The sequence below is a fragment of the Lottia gigantea genome (assembly GCF_000327385.1).
Source record: "Lottia gigantea unplaced genomic scaffold LOTGIsca_16, whole genome shotgun sequence".
NCBI lineage: Eukaryota > Metazoa > Mollusca > Gastropoda > Lottiidae > Lottia > Lottia gigantea.
The window spans coordinates 2,340,071-2,367,747 of NW_008707965.1; the positions used below are offsets into that span (position 1 = coordinate 2,340,071).

The following is a 27,677-nucleotide window of genomic DNA, read 5'->3' on the forward strand; positions in this document are numbered from 1 at the left end:
ACTGCTACTGAAATATACCCCCTCCCAAATCTCCCTCAACCCTATATAAAAAGGATTGTTTCACCTTCGCTTAGCTGCATACAAACCGACCTATAGAGAGAATGGGTCCTAAGCATTTTGGTTTGGAAAGTCATTTATCTGGCAACTTGTTATACCATACTTAAAAACATTTATTTTTCCACACATGGCATAGTGGTTGCCGCCATTGAAACAATTGCTGTCACCACCGTTCACATTTTCCCAATCGAAGGAAAACATTTTTAATTGGAAGCGGTTATTTCCTGTCCCGGTACAATCAAGGCAGGCATCTGTTATCCAATAATCAGTGCCAAATCTTAAAGGAAAAGAAAAACAGCTATGATTATCATTAAAAAATAAACCAAGTTCTAACGATCATAACAGCAAATCAAAACCCGAAATCCAAACATATTGGCGAAACATTGGCGGCAGCAAATGAACTTTTTACACGAGGAATTAAATGAATTATAAGTTAGTAAATATTTCATCAGTAATTCGTTAACTTTGAATTGTATTCTTTGTGTTTTGTGTTTGGTTCTTTACCGTCACGGTCTACAATTCCAATTTCCATTATTTCTCACACTCGATCACTCTCCGATTTCATTCTACCAATCAGGTACAGGGTCCACCGAAAAACATTCAATATCGTAAATATGGTTTTTCTCAATATTCTACACTTACGACAAAGTCTTACCGTAATATATTGTGTGGAATAGGGCCCAGAGACGTAAGATTTAAAACTCGATTTCATTTCATTTGCTACTTACGTATTAAGAGGGTGATATGATGGTGATGTCAATTCATTTGTAGTTCTTGTAGTTGGAGTTCCCTTTGCTTCGGCAACTTGGCCAGCTTCTTTCCCAGTCCAATCCAACTTAGTATCACCTATAATGCGAAGACAACGGGAAAACAAATGTACCTGTCTTTGTCTGAAACATGCTACAGAAAATTGCTTTCACGGCATAACGTTCAGTAAGTTGGAAAATTGCTCTAAATGGAGGATATTTAATAATAAAAATTGTACTTACTGTCCCTTTAAATCATCAATAACATTGATAGACAATCTAACCCACTAAAATTGAGCCCCCACTCTGACCAATTAATACAGGGGTGGGAGGGGGAACAGAGGCAGGTCAAGGGGGAAATGCCCCAGCCTAGCAAAAGACAGACGACCAATTCCGCCATGAACCATTGTCCCTTCGGAAATATTACTTGTCCCTCCAAAGAAGTCTTATTACGTGACTGTACCCACTGATGGAAATATTGGAAATCACACTGTTAAATCCGGACCAGAATTATAGACCGTAAAATTCCATCCATCTAAAGCTTACCTCGAGCAAATCTATTGTAGCCGGAATCAGCTGACTGTAAATGGATGAGAGCTGAAATGCACATAGACCGTGTCAAACTTGTTAAAATTATTACAGTTCAGTCTGCACCTTGCCACTAGCAAGATCTGCAAACAACTGAATTTTCAATGACTCAAAGCCATCTGGGAGGAAAACCGAAAGGACGGCATGTGTGATAAAGATATATTGATTGGATTAACTTTTTGATATCATAATTTGATTCTGAACGAAAAAAAATTTATGTTGTTGAGTATAAGAATGCATACATACGGATATCAGCTCCCCGCAGCCAGAGATTGACAGAGTTACCACGATATTCAGAAAATATCACCGTTCTAACATAGCCTGGAAATACGAGAAACATGCAGTTCTAAACAGGTATGGTAATTGATATGGCCTGAACATGTGCAAGACTCTCTTTCTGCACCATGACAATGGCTCAACTACTATAGGCACTGGTTGAAATAAGTCCGCAGGTCTTCAACACCAGAAGCAATTTTTTTTTTCTTTTACCAAAGAAAGTATCTGAAAGCTTGCATTAAACAGACTTGCGGTTAGATTCTCGGAATGCACGAGAACATATGTTAAAAAACAATTCCGAGGAGGGGCACCAACCCAGTTAAGTCCACAGACTCTTTGTCATCTAGTCAAGTCGCCGCAACATAGGCATCTTTACAATGTCAAAGTATTACTAACTCCATATTATAGTAGATGGATGTCATAGTACCTTGATGAAGGAGAGAACATTCATGTAATATTAATCGTAGTAATCGATTTGAGCATTCGCTTCGGGTGATCGGTGAAAAGCTAAAGGGAGACTAAAAAATAACAGTTCTAATCAATCCCATAACGATATTTCTTAGAATTTCATTTTATTAATGTTATTTGTTTGCAAAACGGTTAATTTGCTCTGGAACTCTTAGCAAGAAGACTTCAGGGAACTGTGTATATTGGGAGTGAAACGATTGAAAATATCATTGTGACAAACCAACTTACCATCAGGGCAGACTGGACCAGTTGGAGTTGTACGGACGGTCGTTGGTGGAGTGGTTGTTGAGGCTCCAAGGTTCGGAGAAGTTCCACCAGTGATATTATCAGATGAAGAAGTCGTGCTGCCACTTAATGGTGTTGAGGCATTTCCTATTTGACCCGATGTTTGGGAGCTGTTCACTGACGGTGGTGGGTTAGTTATTCCGGTATTCAGAACCTCGTTGGTCTGTCCTGAATTTTGCCCAACTATATTAGCACCTGTAGTTTGTCCGGGTTGGCCTGCACCTGTAGTTTGTCCGGGTTGGCCAGCGCCTGTGGTTTGTCCCGGTAGGTTATCGCCTGTAGTTTGTCCGGGTTGGCTAACACCTGTAGTTTGTCCGGCTAGGCCAGCGCCTGTAGTTTGTCCGGGTTGGCCTGCTCCCGTGGATTGTCCTGGTTGGCCTATATCCGTTGTTTGTCCGGGTTGGCCTGCACCCGTTGTTTGTCCGGGTTGACCTGCACCTGTGGTTTGTTCGCCAAGATTCGAGTCTGTGTTTCGACTATTGGATATTTGTGTAGTATGGTCGATAGTAGCTTCATTGGTAGTTTGTCCAGATGCCGGCTGGTCTGTGATGTCAGTTGTGGTTTGTCCCGAGAATGGCTCAGTTGTGGATGAATTTAGTTGAATGTTTCCTTTAACATTTTTAGTATTTGTATCAACTGAAAAATTAATAGTGTCTCAGTGCAAAAATATTTGACTAAAAAATTTAAACTAAATAAAAATTTATGCTTCTTCCAGGGTCCAAATTGCAATTGCTTTTCTATATTCAAATTACACTTTTAATGTTAATATTCATGATTAATGTCCCTCTTGTAACGAAATAAAGATATGCGTCCATCTCTTTGGGCTAATAAATACGGACAACACAATGGGGGAAATATGGCAAGGACAGTAGCATTAACCTACTATACTCTTTTAAGGTGCGAATAGATGTACGGTGGCTGGTGCGGTGTATTGTGTGGAATTATATACACAGAAGAAAATAGTAGATACGAATAGCTAATTATAGCTATGACTTACCAGTGAGAAAGTAACCAGCTGATGCGGCACCGGCTACGATTACGGTACTGACTGTTATTCCAATGATGATTTTAACTAACAATGAGCATCCGGCTTGTTTCACTGGGGTCCCTCCCGTCTCAACCAGGGCTGCCGCTACAGAAAAAAAATGATCACATAAAGGTAAGGTTTTTTTTGTCTTACGGTTGTCTCGGATTTGTCAACAATAACGCTGTATATGAAAACAATTGCATTTAAAATAAAAATCAATATTCGATAAAATCTCTCACTTCGTGATACCTGCACCAAATTTAGTGCAGAGGTTCCTCAGGATCTTTCCGAAAAGGTCGCTATCCAGGTAAAAAAAAAAATGGCTGCCATTTTTCAAGATGGCCACCTAGTTTAAGGAGAAACAAGATGCTCTCCGCCTAAAATGTCAAGGAAACAAAATATTTGAGTAATGTTAATATCAAACTGTGTGTATTCAGACCAACAGAACTTAATAGTGTAAATATCATCCCAACATTGCCGCAATTTTTCAAGATGGCTACCAAGTTAAAGATGAAACAAGCAGTTTTTGACCTAGAATTTGAAGGATATTTATTTTCCTGGACATATCAACTTGCTAAAATTTTAATAGCGCTTTTGTCTTATTCCTGATACGTAAGTTTGACAGACATCGGCTTTTCTATAAGACACGAATCGCTGCATTTTATACATTTTATGCAAGCCATAAAGTAATGACTGAGTGGCGGAGACAGGTTTACGTCCTATGGGGGCGAAATATCTGAGATTGCCCGAATGTCTAACCTAGTTATGAGATTTTTGTCTGACAGTAATTAACTGTGGATTTTCTCAATTCGGCATATTTTTCAGATCATATTTGCAAGCAATATGTGTAGATTAGATTAAATATTCTATGGATATATAATTTGTATAGAATAATAATATGCAATAAAGTCACAGTAGCATACTGCGGTTTTAGAAAATGTGTACATTTTTCAGATCATTTTCAAGCTAAAGATAAATAAACCAAGTACTAACGATCCGAGCCGCAAAACGAATCCCGAAAAATATAATGGCGAGACATTGGTAGCATCTAATGAACTTTTCATATGAGATTAAATTAAAACAATATTGGAATGATATATTTACCTGATGAAGACATAGTTCAGATGATGAGCTTCAGTTTACCGTTAAAATACACCAATTAATCTCTACTTTCTATATCCTTTTATGATAAGAAAAAAAACTTGATTTTATTTTTGATCTTAACAAAATAATTATAATCTTCCTCTATAACTAATTATATTGTAAAAAAAAATTGCAAAATGAATTCGATGCCAAACGTTTGCAATTAGTTAAATTTTGATTTCAATTGTTTTTTATTGCTTTAATCTTACTAAAAATTCTGATCCGTTGATGTTCTACCTCAGGTGGTGAGTATAATGACGGATGATACGATAAAAATGATACCATGTTGTTTATTTTGGTTGTTATGGTATTTATTTGTTGTTAATATTATAATATTTAAAATAATCCCCCATTTTGAAATCGAATCTGAAATTTGTTGATATTATGATTTTGGTGTTTATTTTGTGTTATTTGGTACCATTATGACAATGGATCACGTGATGTTCAGTAAACAAAGATATCCTTAATTCAATAACCCTACCCATCATCTTGTCCGTTTGTTTCTTGGTGAAATTACGTTATATCCGAATTCGGTATTTAAAGGCATAGTATACTAGAAAGGATTGTATTTTCAAGGCAATCTAATTAGAATTAGACTTCAACTTTGTATCTTTTTCGTTTTCTGATATTTTAGACTACATTGTTATCTAAATAGTTTTCTACCAAATCATATTGCTCAACTTTTCGATATCCCACTTTCTTATTTTATCACGAAACGGTTCTACATGACACGCTTTGATTTGTTCAGAATAAAGTCATCGTGACGGGCCTTCGATGGAATTCTAAAATTACAATGTAAACGAAAAAAATATCAGGAAAACAAAAAGATATGAAATTGTAATGTAATTTTAATTACATCGAAACCCTTCAAATGTAAGGGCAAACCAGCTGAATTCCACAGCATTGAAAACAACAATGGATAACAAGATATTTTTTCTCCTTTGGAAATTTTTAGCTTGTTTTGTTCTCTCATACAAGCACTTTAATTTTCAAGTGTACGCGATACAGTACGCATGAACTAAAATCGTCTTGTTTTGGGACATGACGCCAGATTTTGATATAGCCTTCCGATTGTTTCGCAATCAGGGCCTTGTCTACATACGAAACTACGTATGGTTCTTACATGGAAAAAACACACGAACGTAGTTCACAGCCATTTTGAATCTCTATCTCGACTTAAGGTCGCAATACAATGGCTACGATACGATACGTATCACGATATGGGGCAATAAGCAAAGAGTAGTGGCAATAAGCAAAGAGTAGTGTTTTATTTTCCAAGTTTCAATGATTTTTTATTACTGTATATTTTCAGATAATAATTTTACTGGTAGTTTATGTCAATAGGTTTACTGTTGCTACATTTCAACTTGTTATGTATTTAGATGACGTCTAGAGTTCGTATGGAATTCCTGATATCGGCAAGTATCGATACACGAATATTCGATACGATACACGTATCGTGGTGTATCGATTCACCGATATATTGTGCCAGCACTATTTCAGATGTAGGCTCACAACTCGTCATATAGAAGATCTCATCTGGGCCTCAAGTTATGGCTTTGTATAAATTCCTAACTCATAATCAACGTTAAAAATCACCATTTCCCATCCAAACACCATATTTCACTTCCGATTAGTTAGTTGCTGCAGTTTCTTGGTCGGGATCTTAATTCTTAAACCAACCCTTACTCTTTCACTTGTGATTTATATACGTCCTCGTGTGACAAGTTCATTAGCTGATACCAATATTTGCCAATATCTTATTTTGGATTTCGTTTTGCGGTTGGGATCGTAAGTACATGTACTTGGTTTATTTGGCAGGTTTCTGACATACAATATAAAGTGATGAACAGTTTGTACCAAATAAAATAGAAGATGGTAAGAATTAAAATACCTTGGTCTTGTACATTTTATTGTCAAATGAATTTAAAAACAAAACATAGCTGACTTAGGTATAGATACAACATGAATTAAAAAATTATACAGAAATACATTCCCACTGAGTTAGACATCAATGATTTTTTTTTAATTAAACATTTGATTTTCAAGTTTTCATTTTTATTACAGGTAATGTAAATAAACACAAAAGAATCGACCAAGTAATATAAAAAACTTAGTAGACGTGATTTGAAGAATAAGGATCCCCGACTATTTTACACCCCTCAAGTTTCCATTGAACTCTTCTAAAACATGCATACTTTCTATCAATATGATACTATAAATGTATGATTGGAAGAGCTCATTTGTGAAATAAGGGGTATTTGTATGTTACTGGTCAAATTATATCAAGGCATGATAATGATTAACTGTTGATCTTACAGAGTTTTCCATCTTCACTTTTACCGTAGCTACAAAGCCACCTTTCATGTATCACGTTAAGTAGCTATTTGATTGGTTCGTACGCCAGTGAATACAGCCAATCATGTTTACAGTCTTTCTGACTGATGTAAATTCAAATCAAATCGCTGCATTCCGTGATACAAGAAAGGTGAATAATGAAGTCAAGGAATAAGACAAAGTTCATAATAGCTTGACATAGTAAAGATGACATGTCCTAGTAAGAATAAGAAGGTATCCCATCTCCAATAGAATTAGACTGAAACATTAATGTTATAAACAAGATGGACTATAAAATGAATTATGAATGACAAATTATATTAAAATCTTACAATATTTACAAAATTGTACAGTTATTACATGCTTATAAGTTATTCTATATTTTTATTCTCAAGTTATCTTTTTTGTTTCGCACTTGGTTTTGCCTTCACTGGTTTTTTCTGGCCCCCAGAAAATAAATTGGTAAACATTTCTGATACATCAGGCATATTTTGTTTGGAATTTAAAGCATTCATTTGAGATTGCACTTCCTGGAAAAACAAAAGATTCATAATTAAAAATCAACATTTTTTCCTATATATTTTACAAAAAAGGGTAGGCTCACTCTTCTAGACACCTGATACCACTTTTCATTACGGAAAACTACCTCATTTATGATTGATATACTTCCTCATGTGAAAAGTTAACTGCTAGCATACCAATGTTTCGCCAAGATGTTGTTTTGATTTTGGGTTTTGTTTTGTAGTTGAAATCATTAGTACTTGCTTTATTTATTATCAAATATAACAACCAGGAAAAGGAACATTCTAACTATGTGAATTCTCTGAAATTGCTAGAGTTGACACATCAAGTTTTAGAGTGGCAACAGGTGAAGCTGTTCGGTTGGTATATCACAATAACATTAGAACTAAAAGCTAACAGCTTAGAAAATGAAACTTTGGATAATGATTCACAATTAGTGTCCAAACTAATATGTTGTCAAAAAGCATTATAGCCCATTTAATTAGATGTATAGACACTCTAAAACAAACAATCAGCTAACGACGGTATTATATAATGGTAATATAAGAGATATAAATCTACCTTTTGTGTATCAGGGTCAGCTGTGTTTAATAATTTAGGTAAAACCATAATTAATAAAAGTGGCAACACCATAGTTAAAACCTGTAAGAAAACATAAATTAGTAAATTTCAAAGAAAAACTAGGGGTTGATTTGGGTCTTGAATATATATATATAGTCATCAGAAGTACTAGAAATGTACGAAAATCGCAAAATTCCAAAAATACTTTAAACTAGGAATTTCACTTTCTATTTCTATATTAGTGTATGTATTTCTACATACGACAGAGTCATAAGAATAGATTTTAACTTTCAAACGCTGATAATTCTAATAAGACTTCTAAACTATCAAATCATTAGCAATTCTAACTCACCATAGGATTGAACAAGAAATCTGTGATTCTCCATTGTTCTCGAGCCTGGAAATAGTTGGCCTTGCCTCGTTCTCTAAACTCTAAAGGATATGGTGAAACTTTCACTACACTCGGTTGTAAATAATTCACTTTTCTGGCTCGTATTTTGCCTTTAGATGTTATGTCAACTCTGGCTGGCTCAAATAAAAATGATGGATTGACTACTTCCACCACAAATGAACCTGAAGGGACACCATTTATTGTGAAGCTGCCGTCAGACCTGGAAAATAAAAGAAAAGAATAAAAGATAATCCATTAGAATGAACCCACTTAGAATGGAAATTGAAAAGGAGAGAAAACCAATGTGTCTATGGCACATTATGAAGCATATACGGTACCAAACTCCAGTCCAGGGGATGGCTTAACTTACAAAGTTACCCCTTTACTGTATTGTGGTACTGAGTGGGGAACAGAGACACTTCAGAATAATCAGCCATATCTTGCTTATCGACTCAATAATGAATAGCTTTGAATAGATTTGTAAAATTGGCTCGAGTAACTCGAAAATTACCATTATATGTCTGAACCTAAACCCAATTCTGTCCTAATACCCCATCAGCATCGAATCAATATGACATTTGAGAAACTGGGTAGGCCAGATTTGTTGAACTAATGTAAGTTTATGTTTTTTTTTAAAACTGATTGCCAACTGGTCGTGAAAATAATTTGGATGCATCAGATAAGACGAGCAAAATCATCATCCACCAAACTCCATACGGACATCGTTTTCATGTCCTCTTACCTGAGAAAACCAATATACTCTCCGCCGTCCACCAAGATTCGTGTGTTTGGGAGCCAATTTTTACCGTTAGAAAACACTTCAACTCTTCCTTCAATTGTAAAACTGTTTGTAGATTTTAATTCTAAAGCTTCTTGGCCTTTCACACATATTTGTAGGCATAAAAAGATTAAAAAGATGCAGAAAATGCTACTCGTGTCCTCCATGTTTATTTTTTCACTATTGGTCCAGGTCGTTCTATCCAAGCTAGTGATTGTGTCTATACAATAAATGATGACGTGTATTTTAGACTAGAGAAAAATTTAAGATAATTTAAATTCCAAAATTCATTACTATAAAACTTTTATATGAATATGAATTCATTTTTAAATTTGTATGTTTGTATGATTACATATACTATAAATATATATATATATATATACTAGCAGTTTTGATTTGTTGTAATGTCTATCAAAGACAAAGTGAACTGGCATTCATATCAAGGGAAACTACTCTTTTTACGAAATAATCAGACTACTGTTAACTCCTAATCATCACTGACATGTAATTGATTATTGATTAACCCAAAGAGCAAACTAATGAAATTACATGCAGTTATCATTAAGTTTAACATCACATATTTTCTGAAAAATGAATTGGATAGCTTCATTGATCAAAATAATTCAAAGTGTAGGCTTGTCAATTTTGCTGAAGATAGCTGCCCATAATTTAGCCACTTTGCGGAGACGGGTAGAAGGTTAGTTTGTAAGATATCACCAGTATAACAAACTTAAAGGTCATGTATTGCGTTCATTAAGGCGCTTAAGTCTCACAAAACCATGCAATTTTTTCTTAATGCTGTTTTTTTTTTACGTAGTTTATGCAGGTTAACTCTGCACAAAATAACCCAAAGTTTCAGTTTATGGAGGGCAATCTGTGAAAAAATATACTAAAATTCTTGCCTTGATAAAAAATTTTTACGTCACATTGAATAGACCACATATCTCTAAGTATCAATTGAAATGCCAAATATTTTTGGCTTTTTTCTTTGTAAAATATCTAATATCTAATATGTTCAACAATTCAAAGTTCGCAAAGTAATTTTAGATTTGCACTACAACAGTTGCCTAGTAGCCTAGTCTAGGCCCTATCCTTCCTCTGATAAGAAAGAAAAGAAGGGAACAACTCTATTTTAAAAGTATAACAATGTAGTTTCACAGTTAAGGATCCTTGATGGTTGAAATGTTGTCAAAAAATGTCTTGTGTTTACATATAGCCTATTATATCTCGACTTGTGTAACCCACAGTAATGCGTTTATGTTTGTTTGTTTCTTTCTTAGTTTGATGCAGGAAAGAAATGAATAACTATCTGCAATGTTTAAAATCAGCACAAAGTTGAGAAAGGGTTGCAAATTTCTAAAAGTGTGGCACAAACAATTATTTGGAAGTCAGCGAAACACAGGTGTGGGATGTTGGTATTCGACGGCTCTGAGGAAATTAGAGTTTGAAACAGACAGATATAATGGGGTTATGGTCAATCTGCAACAACTGAATCTTCAGACAGTTCAGAATGAAGATTTTAACAACTTATTGATAGGTAATAATTATACTTTATTTGACAGGAAAACCAGTTTGCCTTCCCTGGTATCCTCCTAAACTACACATAGAAAAATATAATATAAAATATAATGGAAACTTGCGCCAGTTGAAAAGGTTGTTATTCAAATGTTTTTTTAGACAGCTTAAAATCTTGGAGAGATGAGAAAAGAACGGTTGCATGGTTACACATTCCAATAACTCATAGTAGATTTATCTCCCTTGCTGGTAACCATGGTTTCGAGTATCACCATGCAGAAGGCAGTATGGCCATGATGAAACTATGGTTAAAAACAACCCGAGAAGACCCCACACCTATATTTGGTACCCATCAGGTTGGTGTTTCAGGTGAGGATTTTAATTTAGTTTGGCACTGACCTTGAATCCCAACATTGAACCCTGACCTTGAACCCTGACCTTGACCTCTTAAATTCCCTTAAACACGTCTTTCTAAGAGAAGTTTACTCATACTGCATTTACTTTTTCATTGACTTTGATTGGTCATTACCAAATTATTTACATCTTCATGGGACTTCCTGTGTCTCATATATTCTGGACATTTGGTCATGTGTCAGTTGACTTGACCTTTCAACCTTGACCAAAATTAGTGACCTCTGTGTCTACTTTAAGATTCTATTTTAATTGTCATCTTCTATTTTAGGTGTTGTGATAAATGAAAAGACTGAAGAAATACTGGTAGTTCAAGACAAAAATAGACCTGTAAGTAGGTCTTTTATAGTGTAAATTTTCAACTTATTCTGTCAGTAAGGCCTTTAGCTTTAAACATGAAAAAATAAAAAAAAATTATATCCTTATTTTCTGCTTTAGATTTGGCTAATGGCAACAGACACTGTAATTCTGAAATATGGCCCAGATATTGTCAAAAGCCTTCTCATATCTAACTGTCAAGGAAGCCCTACTGTCAATTTCTACAAGCACAAGCACATTCATCTACCTGCCTACTTTGTTTCTATACTATGCTTTCTGCTCTTGTCCTTTAAAAGAATTCCCTGTTATCTACAAACAATCTGAAAAAGAAGAGGTTAATGCTGCTATCCTGGGGACTTATTCTTGAAAACTTAAGTAAGATGAAATCCAGATTTTAAGAAATACAGTAATCTGATTGGATAATAAATCTTAACTTATAATTGATTTTAGTGTTTGACCAATGAGATGGCTGAAACACTAAAATCACCTTCAGTTAAGTTTTCGAGAATAAGGCCCCAGGTTATATTTCCCTCATTGCACACTGCATGGTATTACCCGTCTACATTACCCATAAGGTGAAGAAAAGAAGAGGTAAAACTCCATTCATTTCATTTCATTTCAGTATACACTGTGGAAGTTTCCTGGTGGTTTATCTGATCTTGGTGAAGATATTGGTAGGTTGAATCAATATCATATAGTTAATATTGAAGCAATCTTCAGACAATAGTTGATGTCACCTCAACAGAGCTCAGTTTCAACAGTGAATGTCACCTTTTAGGAGCAAAATCAGACCTCCTGTTCTCCTACAATCAAAACATAATTACTGTTGAACTTTTGACTGTTTGTACCTGCAATTATTAATGACCAGTTGTAGTGCAGTTGATTAGGGCGTTGGAATTTTACATGGTATTTTCTGTTTATTCAAATCTTACGTTAGGCTAGTGAAAGTTTGGTGACCTTGATAAAATCTTCTCATGTGTTCCTGTCAACCCAGCTGTAAATGGGTACAGATAATCTAGTAAGATCAATGCCAAGGGATTTTACTTTTTTTCTATCTTTCTTACTGAGGTCATGAAATGGTAATAATGGCCTGGAACTGGGAGTGACAACAGTCTAAACTTTCACACTGGGGGCATGAATTGACAAATAGTAACATATTTGTTATTATTCACTTTTGCAGGAAAAACTGCTGAGAGGGAAATCTTCGAAGAAACAGGAATCAAAAGTGGTAAGAGTGTTTCTTTCATCTTCACAATGGTCAAGGTATTACAAACTTCATCTTATACCTTGACAACAACAGGCACTGTGCAGGGAATGCAGGGATTTGATTGGATTGTACTCTAGTCGAAACAGCCATTATGCTTTGTGATCCCCCTTTCAAAAAGAATTTGGCAGTGGACCTCTCAATTAAAAGCTAAGCAGCTGTCACTGATTCTAGCAGATAGAATTTAGTGAGACACTGTGACAAGGATAGCTCCAAGGACCCAAAATTGAAATTAATAAAAATATTGAAAGAATACTCTATTTCCCCCTTGACCACAAAATTTTGATTGTGGCCCCTCCCAATCCAAAGTTCTGCAGCCGCAACTGATCCTAATGATAACAGATGCTAGCAGATGAATTGATAAGAGGCTGTGTAGACAGTGGTAGCTCCATGGGCCCAATTTATTTGTGAAAATATGAATTTTTTCCTTGTAAAAATTTTCTTTTAAATGGCATGAAATAGAGGATTAAAGCTCTTTATTTTCAAACTTTTTCCAAGTGGCATTTTGATCCCTCTAGAATGGATTAAAGAAGGTTTGGCAGTGGTCCCCCTTCAAGCAAAGGTTCTGAAGCTGCCACTGATCTAGCTGATAACAGATCCTAGCAGATGGATTAATAAGAGGCTGTGTTGACTAAATTACAATTTTTTGTAAAATAACATATTTTGTAAATATATAAAGAATACTCTTTTCAAATGGCTTAAAATACAGGATTTCAAAACATTTCCCTTTGACCCACACTTAAATGCATTCAGAATAATTTTGGGGGTGTCGAGTGTTGATGCAATATCTCACAAACATCAACAAATTCTGTAATTAACAGTATAATAAAGGTAATTAAAATTTCAACAGTAATTAATATTATACAATTAAGTCGTGTTAATGATGTTCTATCATTTAAAACATTAAAAATGATTAAAATAATTAACCAACAAGTCAAAGTGATGAAAAGCTTGATATAAAAATATATTAACAATGTAAACTGCTGGGTACTGAATGATGAACCAAGATTTTTTAATAATCCATCATTTTACATTTCAACAGTTTTGATACTAACAATATTGTTTTAATTCAAATTAATTTCCACTATTAAGCTGATTTTAAAACGCCTTTTTAAAGTAATTTAGACTAGATTTCATAACGTAATTATCTTTTTCTATGGATCTCTTGAAGTGGACGGAAAGATTAAATATTTGTAGTCTAAAAGATACGAGGTAAAAATAGAGTTGTGTCCCTTTTATCCATTTCGCGAAGAGTTATATTATTTAAGCTGAGTTCCGAGATCGGACATAAGACATTAGAATTGATATACAATAGGTTGAGCTCAGAATATTCAGTCTTGAGCAGACGCACTAGTAGTCGTACTCCATTTGATCAGTGGTGTTACTTCCCCACCCCCCAAAAAATAGACTGACTCGGCGTTCTTCTGCACCCCTCCCCCTTTCTATTCACACACACACTTTCAAGTTTCTTATAATTATAGTAAGAGTGGCCTATGAGCCCACATTGACAATTCAGAAGCCCCTACATGCCCCCTCCCCCTCATCGAATGATTCGAAGAAACGCTGGTAATTTTGATTAGCCGGGATCTCACTTTATTTAACCCTTGTCTTTTTCAGAATTCAAATCAGTTCTCTCAATGCGTCAACAACATAATCTCCCTGGTGCCTTTGGTCGGTCAGATTTCTACATCATTTGTCGAATGAAACCATTAACTTTTGAAATAAGTGCGTGTGTAGAGGAGATACGCGAGTGTAAATGGATGCATATTGAGGATCTGAAACGTGAAATTGAAGTATCTTCGTTAACCATGAGATTGACTGATATGGTAGAGTATGGGTTGAGAGAAGGGTGGGATGTTGTTGATATTGGGTGTGAGGAGATGGAGTCAATTTATAAAGGATTTAAATTCAAATTATATCATCGCCCATTTCATAAACAGTCCGGATCGTCTTAGGTGAATTTACAATTTTTGTTTTAAGCGAACGACGCATATACGTTTTAGGCGAATTGCGCAAAATCGTCTCTGACGCCCAGTCTTCTTCTGTCTTCGACGAGTATATTTCGCCGTCGATGTGCAAAGACGAATGGGGACTGGATGATAGAAGGATATTTAGTTTTAAGCGATCGGCTGTCATTCGTGGTAGATGAACGGAGCACATTATAGGTGATTTAAAACCGATTAACCGACAGCGCACCTGTGGTAATAGTGAACGCCGCACGTTCAGTAAAAGCGACTGTCGCACATTTGATTAGGGCGAACAGTGCAATTTTGAGTTTGGCGCACATTCGATTTTGGAGAAAGACGCACTTTCGATTTAGTAGAACGGTTCATATTCGGTTAAAGCGAACGCCGCACTTTTAGTTTAATCGAAAACAACGGCGCACATTTCAACGTGTTTCTCTCATCGGCCCGACGATCTTTCACTTTTCAAAATTAACTCGGATTCTCGTAAGATTCAACAAAATATTATTATATCCCTTCAACTCATGTCTTTCAAGGATTGTGCTAGATCGCGTTATTCTCTCAAAGTTCATGACAATGTGGCCTATGTCATCCTAACGTATTAGTAGAATCTGTATAATGTCGCAGGTCGGTCACAGCGTTCCGACTTTGCCGGAAGCGAGTCTATATGACTTGTCGACATGAATAAAATTGTTGTATGTTTTATTGATAATGACAAATGAATAATAAAATGAATACCTCTAAACTTTATTAAATATTTTTCATTCTATCAGTCTTCTTTTTTATCAATTTGTCCTTCTGCCCCAGATACAACCTTGATATCAAGGCTGCAAATAACGTAGAAGCCTACATTCCGAGATTCTCTGATTGAAAAACGCCAGTCCAATAAAAAAATTAGCCAAAACTTTCGCTCCGTTTCTTAAGTAGCTTTTCTTTGTTTTCTAGCCACTTGTATTTGTCAAAATTAAGGATATTGCACCATTTTATCTCGGGCAGATATATTGGGGATATTAAAAGTTTCTACATGTACCACGGTGTACGCTTTCACTCTGATATTTGTCATAATCTTATTATGGTCAAAGCCCTATATGTAAAGTTGTGACAACTCAATTTAAAGGCGCCATTTTGAGCCTCGCATGACATTATAATATAGTGCTTTGATCATGATTATCTGATTTTGTAAGATCAACAGAAGTTAGACAGGAAAGCGAAATCGATACAAATCCAGTGGCTACATTCCTTTTTTGAAATCTTACCATTAACTTGATAAAATGTTGCTGATGTTTTCATAATTGCTAAAAGCTGATAAGGTTATCAACATGGTCGAAATATACACCGACATGTTCCTGACATATATAAAATGGCTAGAAAGCCATGCTTCAATCCCTTTAATTTAGCTGCAGTGTGAATTGAGTTGAGTTCATTCATTTTATTTCAAATAAAAAAAAATACTGAAAATCACGACGTGGTGACAATAATTAGTCTTTGATGTTTTTTTGTATAATTTTTAAATAAAACAATATCCGGCGAAATGTTTAATGTGTTTATAAATAATTAAACTGTTATTTTAAAATTTTGATTTGAAATATTCATAATAATTATTGTTTAAATGTAAACAATGACATTATTACACGCGACAGAGTCAACAATTTGTCCAAATAATGGGAATTCAAATAAATAGGTATCTGTTAATTAATGCTTGGTGTCCGCCATGATAATATATGCAAACATAGCCGCTTAATGGTTCAATCAATCGATCAATACCAAAAAGGTTTTTGAATCTCAACCTCGACAGTTGTCCCCCCATTGAGACATTCTCATTCTGCCCCCCATTCTCCCCAGTCACGGGAGCCAGTGTTTGTAAATCAATATTAAGGTATCGGAATGTTGCAAATAGAATTTTAGGATTTTTTTAAAAAAAATGATACAATCAAATGTTTCCGGATATATAGGAAATGTGGAAATGTTTTATGAAAGACGTTTTATGGTTCACTAGGATCTTGTCTACCAGCATGTCCTTGCCCAGATTATCCGTACACATTTACAGCTGCGTCGACTGGAATATGCGGAAAATGACCCACTCAAGGTAACCAAACACGCGGACTGCGATTAGAACAAACGACAAAGCTGGATGGGAGTCTGAATATGATATATGGACAAGGAATTTGCAATTTGTTCTCATTTATCGGATGTCTAGCAACAATTCATTCATAAAGTCCTCCCATGTCAATCAACATAGTTCTGTACATCATTAAAATATGTGTATCACTCAGTTAAAGAGATCATGTGAATCTTACTCATTAGCTCATCAAGGGTAGATAATTAGGATGTAAACTCCTTTTCGTTTTAAGGATTGTTGTTTACTAGTATCAAAAAGACAATTCCTAATTAATTCTACTAGTTCGATGTCCTCCAGACTTTCATTGGGATAACTATCTACTTGATCATTCACTGGGATGTAAGCAGGCGACTGGATCCGCGATAGATAGTCTAAGCTGGCAAGGACAGGTATTTTTCTGGTAAGTCTCTTTAAACCCTATCGGCCAGTGACTGTTGAATGACTGACATGTTTTGGCTAGAATCATCAACAAGTCTACCTTCAAATATCTAGATGGTTCACTTCTGGTCGTTAGAAATATTGCCAACTCATCAACTTTTTAAAACTGTTGTCCAGAGTTCAACTTCTGTGAAGTATGTAGCATGTACAGGCCTTGATGGCTGCCTTTTTTTTATTCTGGTCCACTAAAAATCTTATACGCTGGGTCAATACCTATATTTCCTGAAAGTTTGGTACTTTCCGACAAATAACGCTAAATTCACTAATGTAGTCAACTATTGGGAAATTCTGTAATACATCGTCTACCTTCGCCTTTGCCGCCTCGCAATATGATTAACTTAAAAACATATATACAATATAAGGATAGATCTTTGGAACTCTGGAGATGGGATCGTTTCACAAGCCTCCTGAAGACGGAATTTGAATCCGAAACACATATTGATGACCGAAAATCTAATTAAAATAAGATTACAATTTCGGTTCTTGTTTTCTGATATTGACAATAGCAATGCTTATAATAGTTGCGTCATCATACATTCACGCCTGCAAAGTAATGATTAATGGACTACCATCTTAGTTTCACCATTAGTCGTCTGGAAATCACCAGCGCGCCATTTTATCTGAGTACGTCATTACATCACAAAATCCTGCTTTCATCAGCATGACTCATCAAAAATACCAACAGGGTCGCCATCTTGGATGCACCATTAGTGGTCTGAAGCCCACCTAGAAGAACATGCTGGCTGGTCTCAAGGGAAAGGCTAAAGAGAAAACATTTGTAGTAATGGCAAGTTGATGATGGACACATCTCAGACGGCAAGGTGGAGTGGCGGAAGTTTTCAATAAAGAAGTTATTTTTGGTATTTAACAAGTTGTTAGAAGAATCCAGAACTCGTTTATTTGATAAGGAGTGAATCTTATCGTCTGCTCTGTCGTCAGGATGTTTTGAAAGGGACATCAGTCGAGGCGAAGATTGGAGTGTGAACATTTCTAACAAGTTGTGGATGATTTTGAGGCTTATAATTAACAGTACAGGGTCAGTGAACTTGACAACCAAACCACCGATTACAGCGAGGAAACGATGCATAAAAAGTCGTTTTGTTGTCTGCAGTAACTGCCATAACTATTTAACAAAAGCAGGGGCATTGAACTTGACAATCATACCAACCACCGATTAAAGCGCGAGAACAAATGTCGTTTGAAGCAGACATAAAAAGTCGTCCTGTCGTCTGCAGTTACTGACAAAACTAATAACAGAACAGAGGCATTGGATTTGACAATCATACCACCGATTGGGACGCGGGAATAATGTCGTCTGAAGTAGGCATATAAAGTAAGGAAAATTTGCGTCAGTTTGTCTAAGAATCCAAGAAAATACAATTGTTCTTATCCTGTCCTTATACATTCATAAAAGATAATGGTATAATTAAACAGGGAATCGCCCTAATGAATTAAACGCGAGACAATTGTCGTCTGCAGTAACTGTCATAACCAACAGAATAGGGGCATTGAACCTGACGTTCTATTAAAGCACAGGAACAATGTCGTCTGCAGTGAATGAGTTAATTTTAAAAGTACATCTGACTACCTGACCCTATCTTGACTGTCGCCTGCAGAGCTCTCAAAACACAAGTGAGCTTTCCTTGCACATCCTCCGAATGAATTGAACGCGGGAACAACATAAATGTCGTTTGGCGTGACTGACAAATCTTCCTATATATCTATAACCATACGGTATTAGATGTTAGATTGATTGCAATGATCAGTACCTGTGAGTGGTACGGGATTCCATCAAGATAGGTTATTATTAAATCGTCGGACTAATGGCTCACGTCTGGATTAGAATGCTTTCACTTCCAAACCATATGCTGTGTTGCCCAGTTCGATCAGACTGCTAATATTTATCATTGAAGCTTTTTAGAATTTCAATCAGATAGAAGCATTAGACTTTTATTTCAATTCATAATTCGGAATGATGCAATAGAAAGAATTTTCTTGTGATGTTTGCGATGCCCAGACAAGATAAGATTTGAGTTCACATTCTTCGATAGCCCCATCAGTTCACTCATAAACAATTTCAATCAGTCAGAGTTGGTGATTGGAATTTTACATATTAAAATAAACATCCTTTCATGTGAGAGAAAAATATTTAGAAATGAGCAGAAATTAATGAGTTTCAACTCGAACTTTTGACTTTTAGTCGAATTTACCATGTGAGTAACATAGTATACATATAGGGTGGCGACCTAATTTCCGGTGGAGATGGTCATTGTTCAAAGTTTTTAGCATTGGCAATTCGAAAAGATGTATTTTTGGGAACATTGAGGATGGGGACAATTTATGACCATTCCCTTCGAGCAGGTGCCCGTTATTGGTTTTGTTGTTTGAAATTGTTGACTAGGATAAGATGCCCAACAATCTGATTAACATGCTTCGTGTTTTCACTTTCAGTCTATGAACTGGTTAGATTCTTGTGGAATGTTCACTCAATAGCATCAAAAGTTGCCAAAATCTATGCTGACCAATATAAAAAAAAACACTATTAAAATGGTTGGACATAACAGGTCTAGTAAACTAGTAAAAACTAGTAAGTAAATCTGTTAATATTGAACAGTGCAATTGATAGGTCGAATATTTTATGGATCAGGACATTAGTCGTATAAGAATATAGTCAGAGGATGAATGACAAGTGGAGCAGAAATCTAAATTTGCATTTAAACAGATTAAATGCAAAAAAACTGAACCCCTGTTATGTTTTATCTTATCTCTCCACTAACAAAAGGTACAGCGTTAATCACACGGTCAGAATTTTTGCGAGAAGTAATCTTTTTATCGTTGATAACTAGGAGCCCCATAAACTAGACCCCTGATGTGTTTGCCCATCGCTACACAATGCGATGCCCCTTGAATCATAGATACAATATAATTATAACCAGACCGGAAACAACTGTAACCAATAATAAGCCATTAATGAACCACCCACAAAAACCATTACATGTACAACCTTGACGTGGGGAGATTCCCAAGACGATAGATCAGTTAGATCATGCGTCCATTAGTGACATTACAGACCTACAGACCTACAGACCTACAGCCATATTGCTAATGGACCAGCTGATAGCTGAAGAATGTTGATGGATACAAGATTCACCCTGATTGTTGTTGCTGATGTAATGCTCTAATATGACTAGTCTGTGGCGTTTTCTACGGAGGGGTGTGGTTGGGGTTGGGCAGGGGGCCATCTCCCCCTACTTTCATCGTTTGAGTAAAATCTTCCACGACAAGATTATTGCGTCCCCTGCATGATTCATAATCAACAAGTTTGATCATTGCCTCTGATAGTTATATCGCCTGCAAGACAGACCGTCATCATCTAATCAGATTATTTTCCTTCCAAGCGCATGCTCTGCACGAGAATATCGACATGGTGGACCGATTAGAGATTTTTGTCTCCTCATATGCCCATGTCAGTCGGCAAAGACTCTAGTCGGTGACAAAAATCTCCGACAAAGACCGTTGGTGTGCCCGCACCTTAAAGTGCAATATGGTGTTATCCGTCCAGAATCTTTATCACTTTATTCTTGGCTTCAGTTTTTGTCTACCAGTTATTTGATTTTTAAGAACTCTTTATGGTTTTACTCTGTCGAACATCTAACCAGATAAGTGGATTGGTTTTTTGCAAGTTTGCTTTATATACTTTTAAAAAGTTCCGACCACCATTATTAATTAAATAATTACTTCAGATTTTCCTAGTCTTTGGTGTTATTACTCATTCCTCTTCACTTCTCTGTTTTCTAATTTCTTTTTTCTAATTTAATAATTCCATTACTCATCACTACCCAAATACAATTATTTCTACAAAGAAATATAACGAGACCAGATTTGATTTACGACTCGGTGCAATTATCATAAAACTGTCACTGAAAGACCTTGACTGGTTCGTTCGGCTCGGTTGTTCACCATGCATACAAGAAGACGGTGGTCGTACAAAACAGGTGATTGACCACTGCAAAGAAAAGGGAAATCCGTTGTCCCTTACTGCTATATTCATTTCTCAACAGTTACAAATAACAAGATGTTCATCGAGACTGTTACTGTCCTCGGATGCCTCAATAGCACCGTAGAGACTCCAACATGCTGACATGGTGAAAACGCGGTCAAACGAGCATCAATTTATACAGGTGAAAATTCTCATAGACACTTGACTGAAATACTTAAAATTTCAGACGCTCTTAAACTTTAACAAATATCATCGTAATTTCAATAATTCAACATTCCACTGTAATTAGATTTCTTGAAATTTCCTAATACCTTCGGAGTTTTTAATCTGGTTTCCCCATTGATACAGGTCGGAGGGTTAGTGACGTTTCTAGCAAACATAAGATGAGGGGGCCACAAAATTTCCACTATGTAAAATGGTAAACAATTGAAAGGGGGGGGGGGGCAAACCCGTGCCAGCCTCTTTTCTGGGGGACCATGCCCCCTGTCCCCGTAGAAACGCGGGGGGGGGGGGGGGGGGGGCTGACATGGAAAGGGCGTCTAATCGTTCATTTGGGACAATAAGCTGTTTTATACCAGTTTGACTGCTGTACTAATAGACATTATAATTAGTTGTTAAAATATAGACGTCTGGGGATTTTATAATATAATCGAGAATATTAAACCGCACAGAATCATGTTGGTGGTAATAAATTTAATTGGTCGACCACAAAACGTATTATATGATAAACGCCGTAGTACTATGGAAGTCTAATACAGTTGTTCTTTCAATCTGATTCCAATGGAAATTGGGATGCTTCCTGTCCTGTTTTTGTTTGACAGTTCTTCTTTGTAAAAGTGTTAAATTCACAAATCGATTCTACTATCAATCTCCCGATACATATACAAAGTTTAGAAAACATTTTTACAGTGCATTGATTACATTGTCCATTCTTCTTCATCTTCATAATTCCAGTCAACCCAGTTGTAAATGGCAACGGATAATCAGGAAAAGATCAATATGAGGTTTGGCCAAGTTTTGGTCCTTGTAAAATATAGTTGTTTGCTTCTTTCTTGAAGGAAGATTCCTGGAACGCAATTTGCTCTCGAACATCAACAGGAATCGTACAGTTGTCGTTCCTTGCAGCCACATTACACGGAGAGGGACTGCAAAGAACGGCAACTCTGTATAAGAAATTGGTGAGTTAAAACAATGCATTGTTTCCACATTGCCCATTGGACATCGACAAGGATACATCAGCCATTCACCCTGTATCCTTCAATCTGGGAATGATATCAAATGCGTCATATAAATACAGGCAATATAGTCAGGTAGCAATGTCCTCTATAGTAATTATCAGACACCTGAAGCCTTGCTTATACAGTCTCATTATAAGGAGTTTATCCTTGCCCGTGGCTCCAATCTATGTCCTTGCTGATCAGTACGTATAAACCCGATATAAAATGTAAGTTTTCAACCCAGGCTATTTTTTCCACAGTCATAATCGTGGTAGTTATATTATTTAGATCTTGTTTTCAGACACTGGAACAAGTCAGTGGCTCTGGTTGAACCAAGTTCAAGGGCCCAACCCTTAAGAGGGGACGCTAAACGGTTAACACGCAATATAAAATGTTTCACAACTTATGTTGGGGTTCTACTAATTGAAATAATATGTTCCAACCCAATTACGCCCACAAACCTCCACCCATATATTTGAGCCACTGGTTTCGATTCAAGATGGGGACTCAATCTTGTGCTATTATGGCAACTTCCTTATTGAAATGAAATGAATGGAGTTTTACGTCCTACTTTTCTGCACGGCAACTTCCTTAAGTGGCATTTAGTAATTGAGGTATGAATATATGAACACAATTTTATGGATAACAATTACTTTAATAAAAAAAACTTGCGACGTTACGTCTTTATCAAGCAATGATTATGTGTTCATATATGCTATTATGGCAACTTTTTGCATTGTTCGAATTTTTCTGATATTGGGTATGTATAAACATTGTGATCAATATGGACTGAGAGGTGATTAGGTATTCAGGATGAGCAGGTTGTATTGTAATCTGGTTTTGATTTGAGATGGATTGTTTTCAAAGTCAGAAACCCAAAGTGAAAATAAGTTTTAAAATTGAAAAACATCACTAAAATTTTTTAAAAGTTGCTTGCAAAGCGATGGTTTATTTGTCGAGGATTGTCCGAACTGTCGTACCGATAGTAAGCTTGATGGAATGGCAAATCAAAGTTCAAATCAATTAATGTCTTCGGACTTGGACTTAAAAGCTCAAAGCTATAATAATAGATTGTATAGTGACCACGAGGGGAAATTCTTGTCCATTAGTCCATAAGTTTTTCATGTGATTCTACATCTAAGTTACATTATGGTACCATGAAATGAACCCATGGTCCAATTTAACAAAAGAAAAACAGAAAAGAATCGCATTATGTTATGGTTACCTTGCATATGCTTCTAGTGTGCAACATGTAGGTACCAAAAACTTCATTTCATTTCTGCACATTATTTTCAGCTTTTTTAAGTGGCATTTAGTAACTGGGGTATGAATAACTGGACACAATTATATAGATAACAATTACATCATCATTGTTTGATAAAGACGAATGAATCATCGTTAAAACGTCGCATGTTATTTATTAAAGTAATTGTTATCCATATATTTGTGTCCAGTTATTTTTCAGCTGTTGATTCACGTATTAGTTATTATCCCTTCTTTGTGTCCATGTCTATTGAATTTGATAATTTACGCGTTGTCCTTCCTATCTTGTCTGTCTAAATAGCAGAAAAGTAGGACGTTAAGTTACGTTTTATTTCATTTTTTTCGCTTTTTCAATTGTAGGATGATTACAATTTTTTAGTATTTGATATTTTCTTTGATAATCTGACTCGTGTTATTTTGATCGTAATGAAATCTTAAAAACCTAAAATAGGAAAAATTCCCCCTCGGCCTTTGTACTCCTATCGTTGGTCTAGACTCTCTCGGGGCCATTCTTACATATATTGACACGTTGTATTGAACGATTGGATCAAAACATGATATTTAAAATTAAAAATCTGGTATCTATCATCAGATACTAGATGGCTATCTATCACTTGCCCAATCACTTGATTGATTCAATCATCGATTACCTTATTTCCTTGTCCAACTTTATCAGCTGATCGTTTTTAATGCTCCGGGCGTATTACAAATTGTATTACAAATAATTTGCCCCTACAAGGGATATCCGGTATTTCTGTAAATACGATGAAATTTCTTACAATGTCCTGTATTTCACAATGATAGGTAAAACCAACATGGACACATGTAGTCCGAAACATTTGTTTTCTAGGCACCGTAATATTGTCAGAAATAGTTATTTCATCGTCGTCCTTCAATATACACTTCTCAATAATGTATACACATCACCATCTCCACAATGTCACCATTTTTATACAAAGGAGTGCATCAATTTGTTTGGACTGTACGCCAGCGAATACAGCCAATCAGAGCCTTCGACAGAAAGGCTGTAGACATTATGGCTTTGTGTTGATAGACTTTCTGTCGAGGCCTCTGGGGCGAGCAGGGGCCACAAAATTTTCCAAAGGGGCCACAGATCATTCTTTCATTATATAAAATTATAAAAAAATTGAAAATGTAGAGGTGGGGGGATAAACTCGAGCCAGCCTCTTTTCTAGGGCCCCACTGTTCGTAATAGCTTGACATTGTCAAGATGCGTAGTCCATGAATGTACAAATTACATCAGTTACACTATGTTTAACTACGTCTCTGATCGAATTTTCGATAGTGTTTTCCTTAAACTTACGACATCCCGATTTCGAAATTGTTTATGAAAATAATACTGATAGTTAAACTTTATCTGTAAGCTCATGAACATCTAGATCTACAGATCTAGCCTCAAGGACAGAATGGTACAATTACGAAATCGTTATACATTTAATAAATTGATAGCTCTTATAATCATTAGGAAATATAATTATTAGCAGCATGACATTGATATTAGTACATTGATATAAGTAAATGATCCTAAGATATAAATCGAAGAAGAGTAGGATGGCTGCTGTCTCTGAAATCTATAAGCCTCCTAGACTGGAGGCACAGATCTCCAATGGAAGGACTGAGAGGGTTTCTACCCCAGAATATATTTTTAAAGAAAGCATTGATGGGCTAAAACGTAAAAAAAATCATGTTTTGAAATTACATAGAACTGAAGAGTGGTACAATATGGGTATAAACTACTTCCTGTGGAAATTTCGAACACATTCGGAACTGATCTATAGGCAGCAGGTTAGAACAAAGTCTCCAACTCGTTGAGCCGATTGATGTGGTGTGCTTACGACATTTGAATACTGAGCAAACGTCAATTTAGCATAAAAGACTAACGTTTTAGTGGATATGTGCACCATCGCGTGGTGTCTTAGCGAAGTCACCTGAAGCAACATTCGAAACTCAAGCGCCAGTAAAAGTTGGATGGAATCTGAAAGAGTGGAAATGAAATGAGATGAATGGAGTTTTACGCCCTTCCTCGAAAGAGTGGAGAACATCATCGTGTGTCAGTACTGACCTCTGACCCACCAAGCACTCTAAAATCTGCAAAGGTATGTCGAGGCGTTCAGATGTACTTTAAGGGAAAATATCTGCTGAAGCTCTTCATCGTGTGATTTCCTAGCAACATAGTACTATGCTAACGTTCATGTGTATGTTATGGACGAATCCTTGCTGAAATTCCGCAGGGTTTGATGTTCTGGCGAGGTCAGAACTTGGCTAACCATCAGATGTATATTGTGGGCAAATTCCTGCTGAAGATTCTTCATCGTGTGATGCCCTAGCGAGGTCAGAACTTGGCTAACCATCAGATGTATATTGTGGGCAAATTCCTGCTGAAGACTCTTCATCGTATGATGCCCTGGCGAAGTCAGAACTGGGCTAACCATCAGATGTATAATATGGGCAAATTTCTACTAAAATTCCGCAGGGTGTGATGTCCTGGCGAGGTCAGAACTAGGCTAACCACCAGATGTATAATATGGGCAAATTTCTACTAAAATTCCGCAGGGTGTGATGTCCTGGCGAGGTCAGAACTGGGCTAACCATAAGGTGTATAATATGTGCAAATTTCCGCTGAAATTCTGCATTGTGTGATGTTCTGACGAAGCCAGTTCTGGCCTAACCATCAGATGGATATTATGTTCAAATTTTTGCTGAAATTCCGCAAGGTGTGATGTCCTGGCGCGGATGAACTGGGCTAACTATCATATAAATATCAAGGTCGATTTGTGCTGAAAACTCTTCGTCTTGTGGTGTCCTAGCGAGGTCAGACGATCAGACAAACTTGACTGAATGGATTAAACCCGACTATTCAAGCTGATAATATTGATACAATAGGTGTTAACACTGTCATTTACTGCCTCGTGAATTCCGGGATTACCCCTCTTGACATCCAAGTGGTCTTTTTGTATCAAAGTTCGACTGGTTCATACAGTTTACACGACTACAAAGGCACTCGAAATGTTGAGGAGCTGTACTTATAAGGCTTCATATTTGTTTCTAATCGTCCATCACACTCACTAAGTGTTGCCTTTGTCGCTTCAAAAGAAAAGACGAATAATGACAATAGTGAAAAATGCAGGGAGGGGAGAGTCCACATCTTCGCACTATTAAAGGGATTGTAAAGATGTTTTCTTCACTTTTATATATGTCGCCGCGGACACAGATTGCATCTGTTTGAGCCTTTGCAACACTGAAAAATGTTGGTTTTACAATGTCCCGGGAAAGAAATTACAGAACAAGTTTACACGTACAAAGTTTCAATTTTTTTTTCGAAGAACGATCCCTGAAAACAGAGTTCTCACAACCCCTGGTTAATGACGATGACCTAAGTAATAATTCGACTGTTTTCCCGTCGCCTAGAAGTCGCCATACAGCCCTATTGACAAGTACTTGAAATATAATGATATGTTTGACGACTGTTTATAAAGCAAAATACCTGAATGGTAGGGAAACTATCGTTTCAGTTTCTCTCAAAAACATTCTCCTAAGGGGGCGTTAGGGTGTTGGTTGATGGTCTTAAAATGATCTATGGGAGCTAGTGAGTTAGATGCTTGCTCGCTAACCTGAAGGTTAAGAGTTCCTTGCACATTTCCAGATAATAATTTCGGATTTTTCATCCCGGTTTCCACCTGTCAATGAGGCAGGTAAGAGGAGCTGACATGGAAAAAACGTCTAGTCGTTTGGATGGGACAATAAACCAAAGCTCCGTGTGCTACAGGCTTTGCAAGTTAAAGATACCTCGACAGCTGGAAATCAAAAATGAGCAGGCTTATGCTGCTTTTCTGGCAAAATTTTCATCAATGAAACACGGCATTGTCCGTCTTCGTTAGTCCACATGGTGCAGAAAAGTAGGACGTAAAACTCCTTTCATTTCATTTTATTTAAATACTATGTCGGGGGATGGGATGGGTTCTAAATCT

The 27,677-nt window shown here is 36.3% G+C and overlaps 3 protein-coding genes across 3 annotated transcripts; 1 reads left to right on the forward strand and 2 right to left on the reverse strand.

Annotated features, from left to right (window-relative positions):
* Nucleotides 1–108: 108 nt before the first annotated feature.
* LOTGIDRAFT_158293 (hypothetical protein) lies at nucleotides 109–5,747 on the reverse strand (the record flags this gene model as incomplete). Its single annotated transcript, XM_009051004.1, has 7 exons — nucleotides 109–334; nucleotides 786–903; nucleotides 1,350–1,400; nucleotides 1,638–1,712; nucleotides 2,364–3,056; nucleotides 3,418–3,552; nucleotides 5,714–5,747. The coding sequence occupies 7 exons, from the start codon at nucleotides 5,745–5,747 to the stop codon at nucleotides 109–111; spliced, it is 1,332 nt and encodes a 443-aa protein (XP_009049252.1).
* Nucleotides 5,748–6,482: 735 nt separating this feature from the next.
* LOTGIDRAFT_203638 (hypothetical protein) lies at nucleotides 6,483–9,350 on the reverse strand. Its single transcript, XM_009051005.1, has 4 exons — nucleotides 9,144–9,350; nucleotides 8,363–8,621; nucleotides 8,011–8,091; nucleotides 6,483–7,457 (listed from the first exon to the last, which is right to left on the reverse strand). Exons 1-4 carry the CDS (start codon nucleotides 9,344–9,346, stop codon nucleotides 7,323–7,325), a joined length of 678 nt encoding a protein of 225 aa, XP_009049253.1. The 5' UTR covers nucleotides 9,347–9,350; the 3' UTR covers nucleotides 6,483–7,322.
* A 1,508-nt stretch (nucleotides 9,351–10,858) lies between these two features.
* On the forward strand, nucleotides 10,859–14,642 carry LOTGIDRAFT_112827 (hypothetical protein; the record flags this gene model as incomplete). Its single annotated transcript, XM_009051006.1, has 5 exons — nucleotides 10,859–11,063; nucleotides 11,377–11,435; nucleotides 12,046–12,097; nucleotides 12,604–12,651; nucleotides 14,305–14,642. Coding segments are annotated over 5 exons (702 nt in total), but the record flags the coding sequence as incomplete, so codon positions are not given.
* Nucleotides 14,643–27,677: the final 13,035 nt, after the last annotated feature.

What these genes read in the sequence shown, in the direction of transcription:
- LOTGIDRAFT_203638 (XM_009051005.1), bottom strand. Translation starts at nt 9,346, where the DNA reads ATGGAGGACACGAGTAGCATTTTCTGCATCTTTTTAATCTTTTTATGC. An exon ending in ATTTCTTGTTCAATCCTATG is followed by an intron (nt 8,092 to 8,362) that starts GTGAGTTAGAAT and finishes GTTTTCTTACAG; the next exon opens with GTTTTAACTATGGTGTTGCC. An exon ending in CTGACCCTGATACACAAAAG is followed by an intron (nt 7,458 to 8,010) that starts GTAGATTTATAT and finishes TTGTTTTTCCAG; the next exon opens with GAAGTGCAATCTCAAATGAA.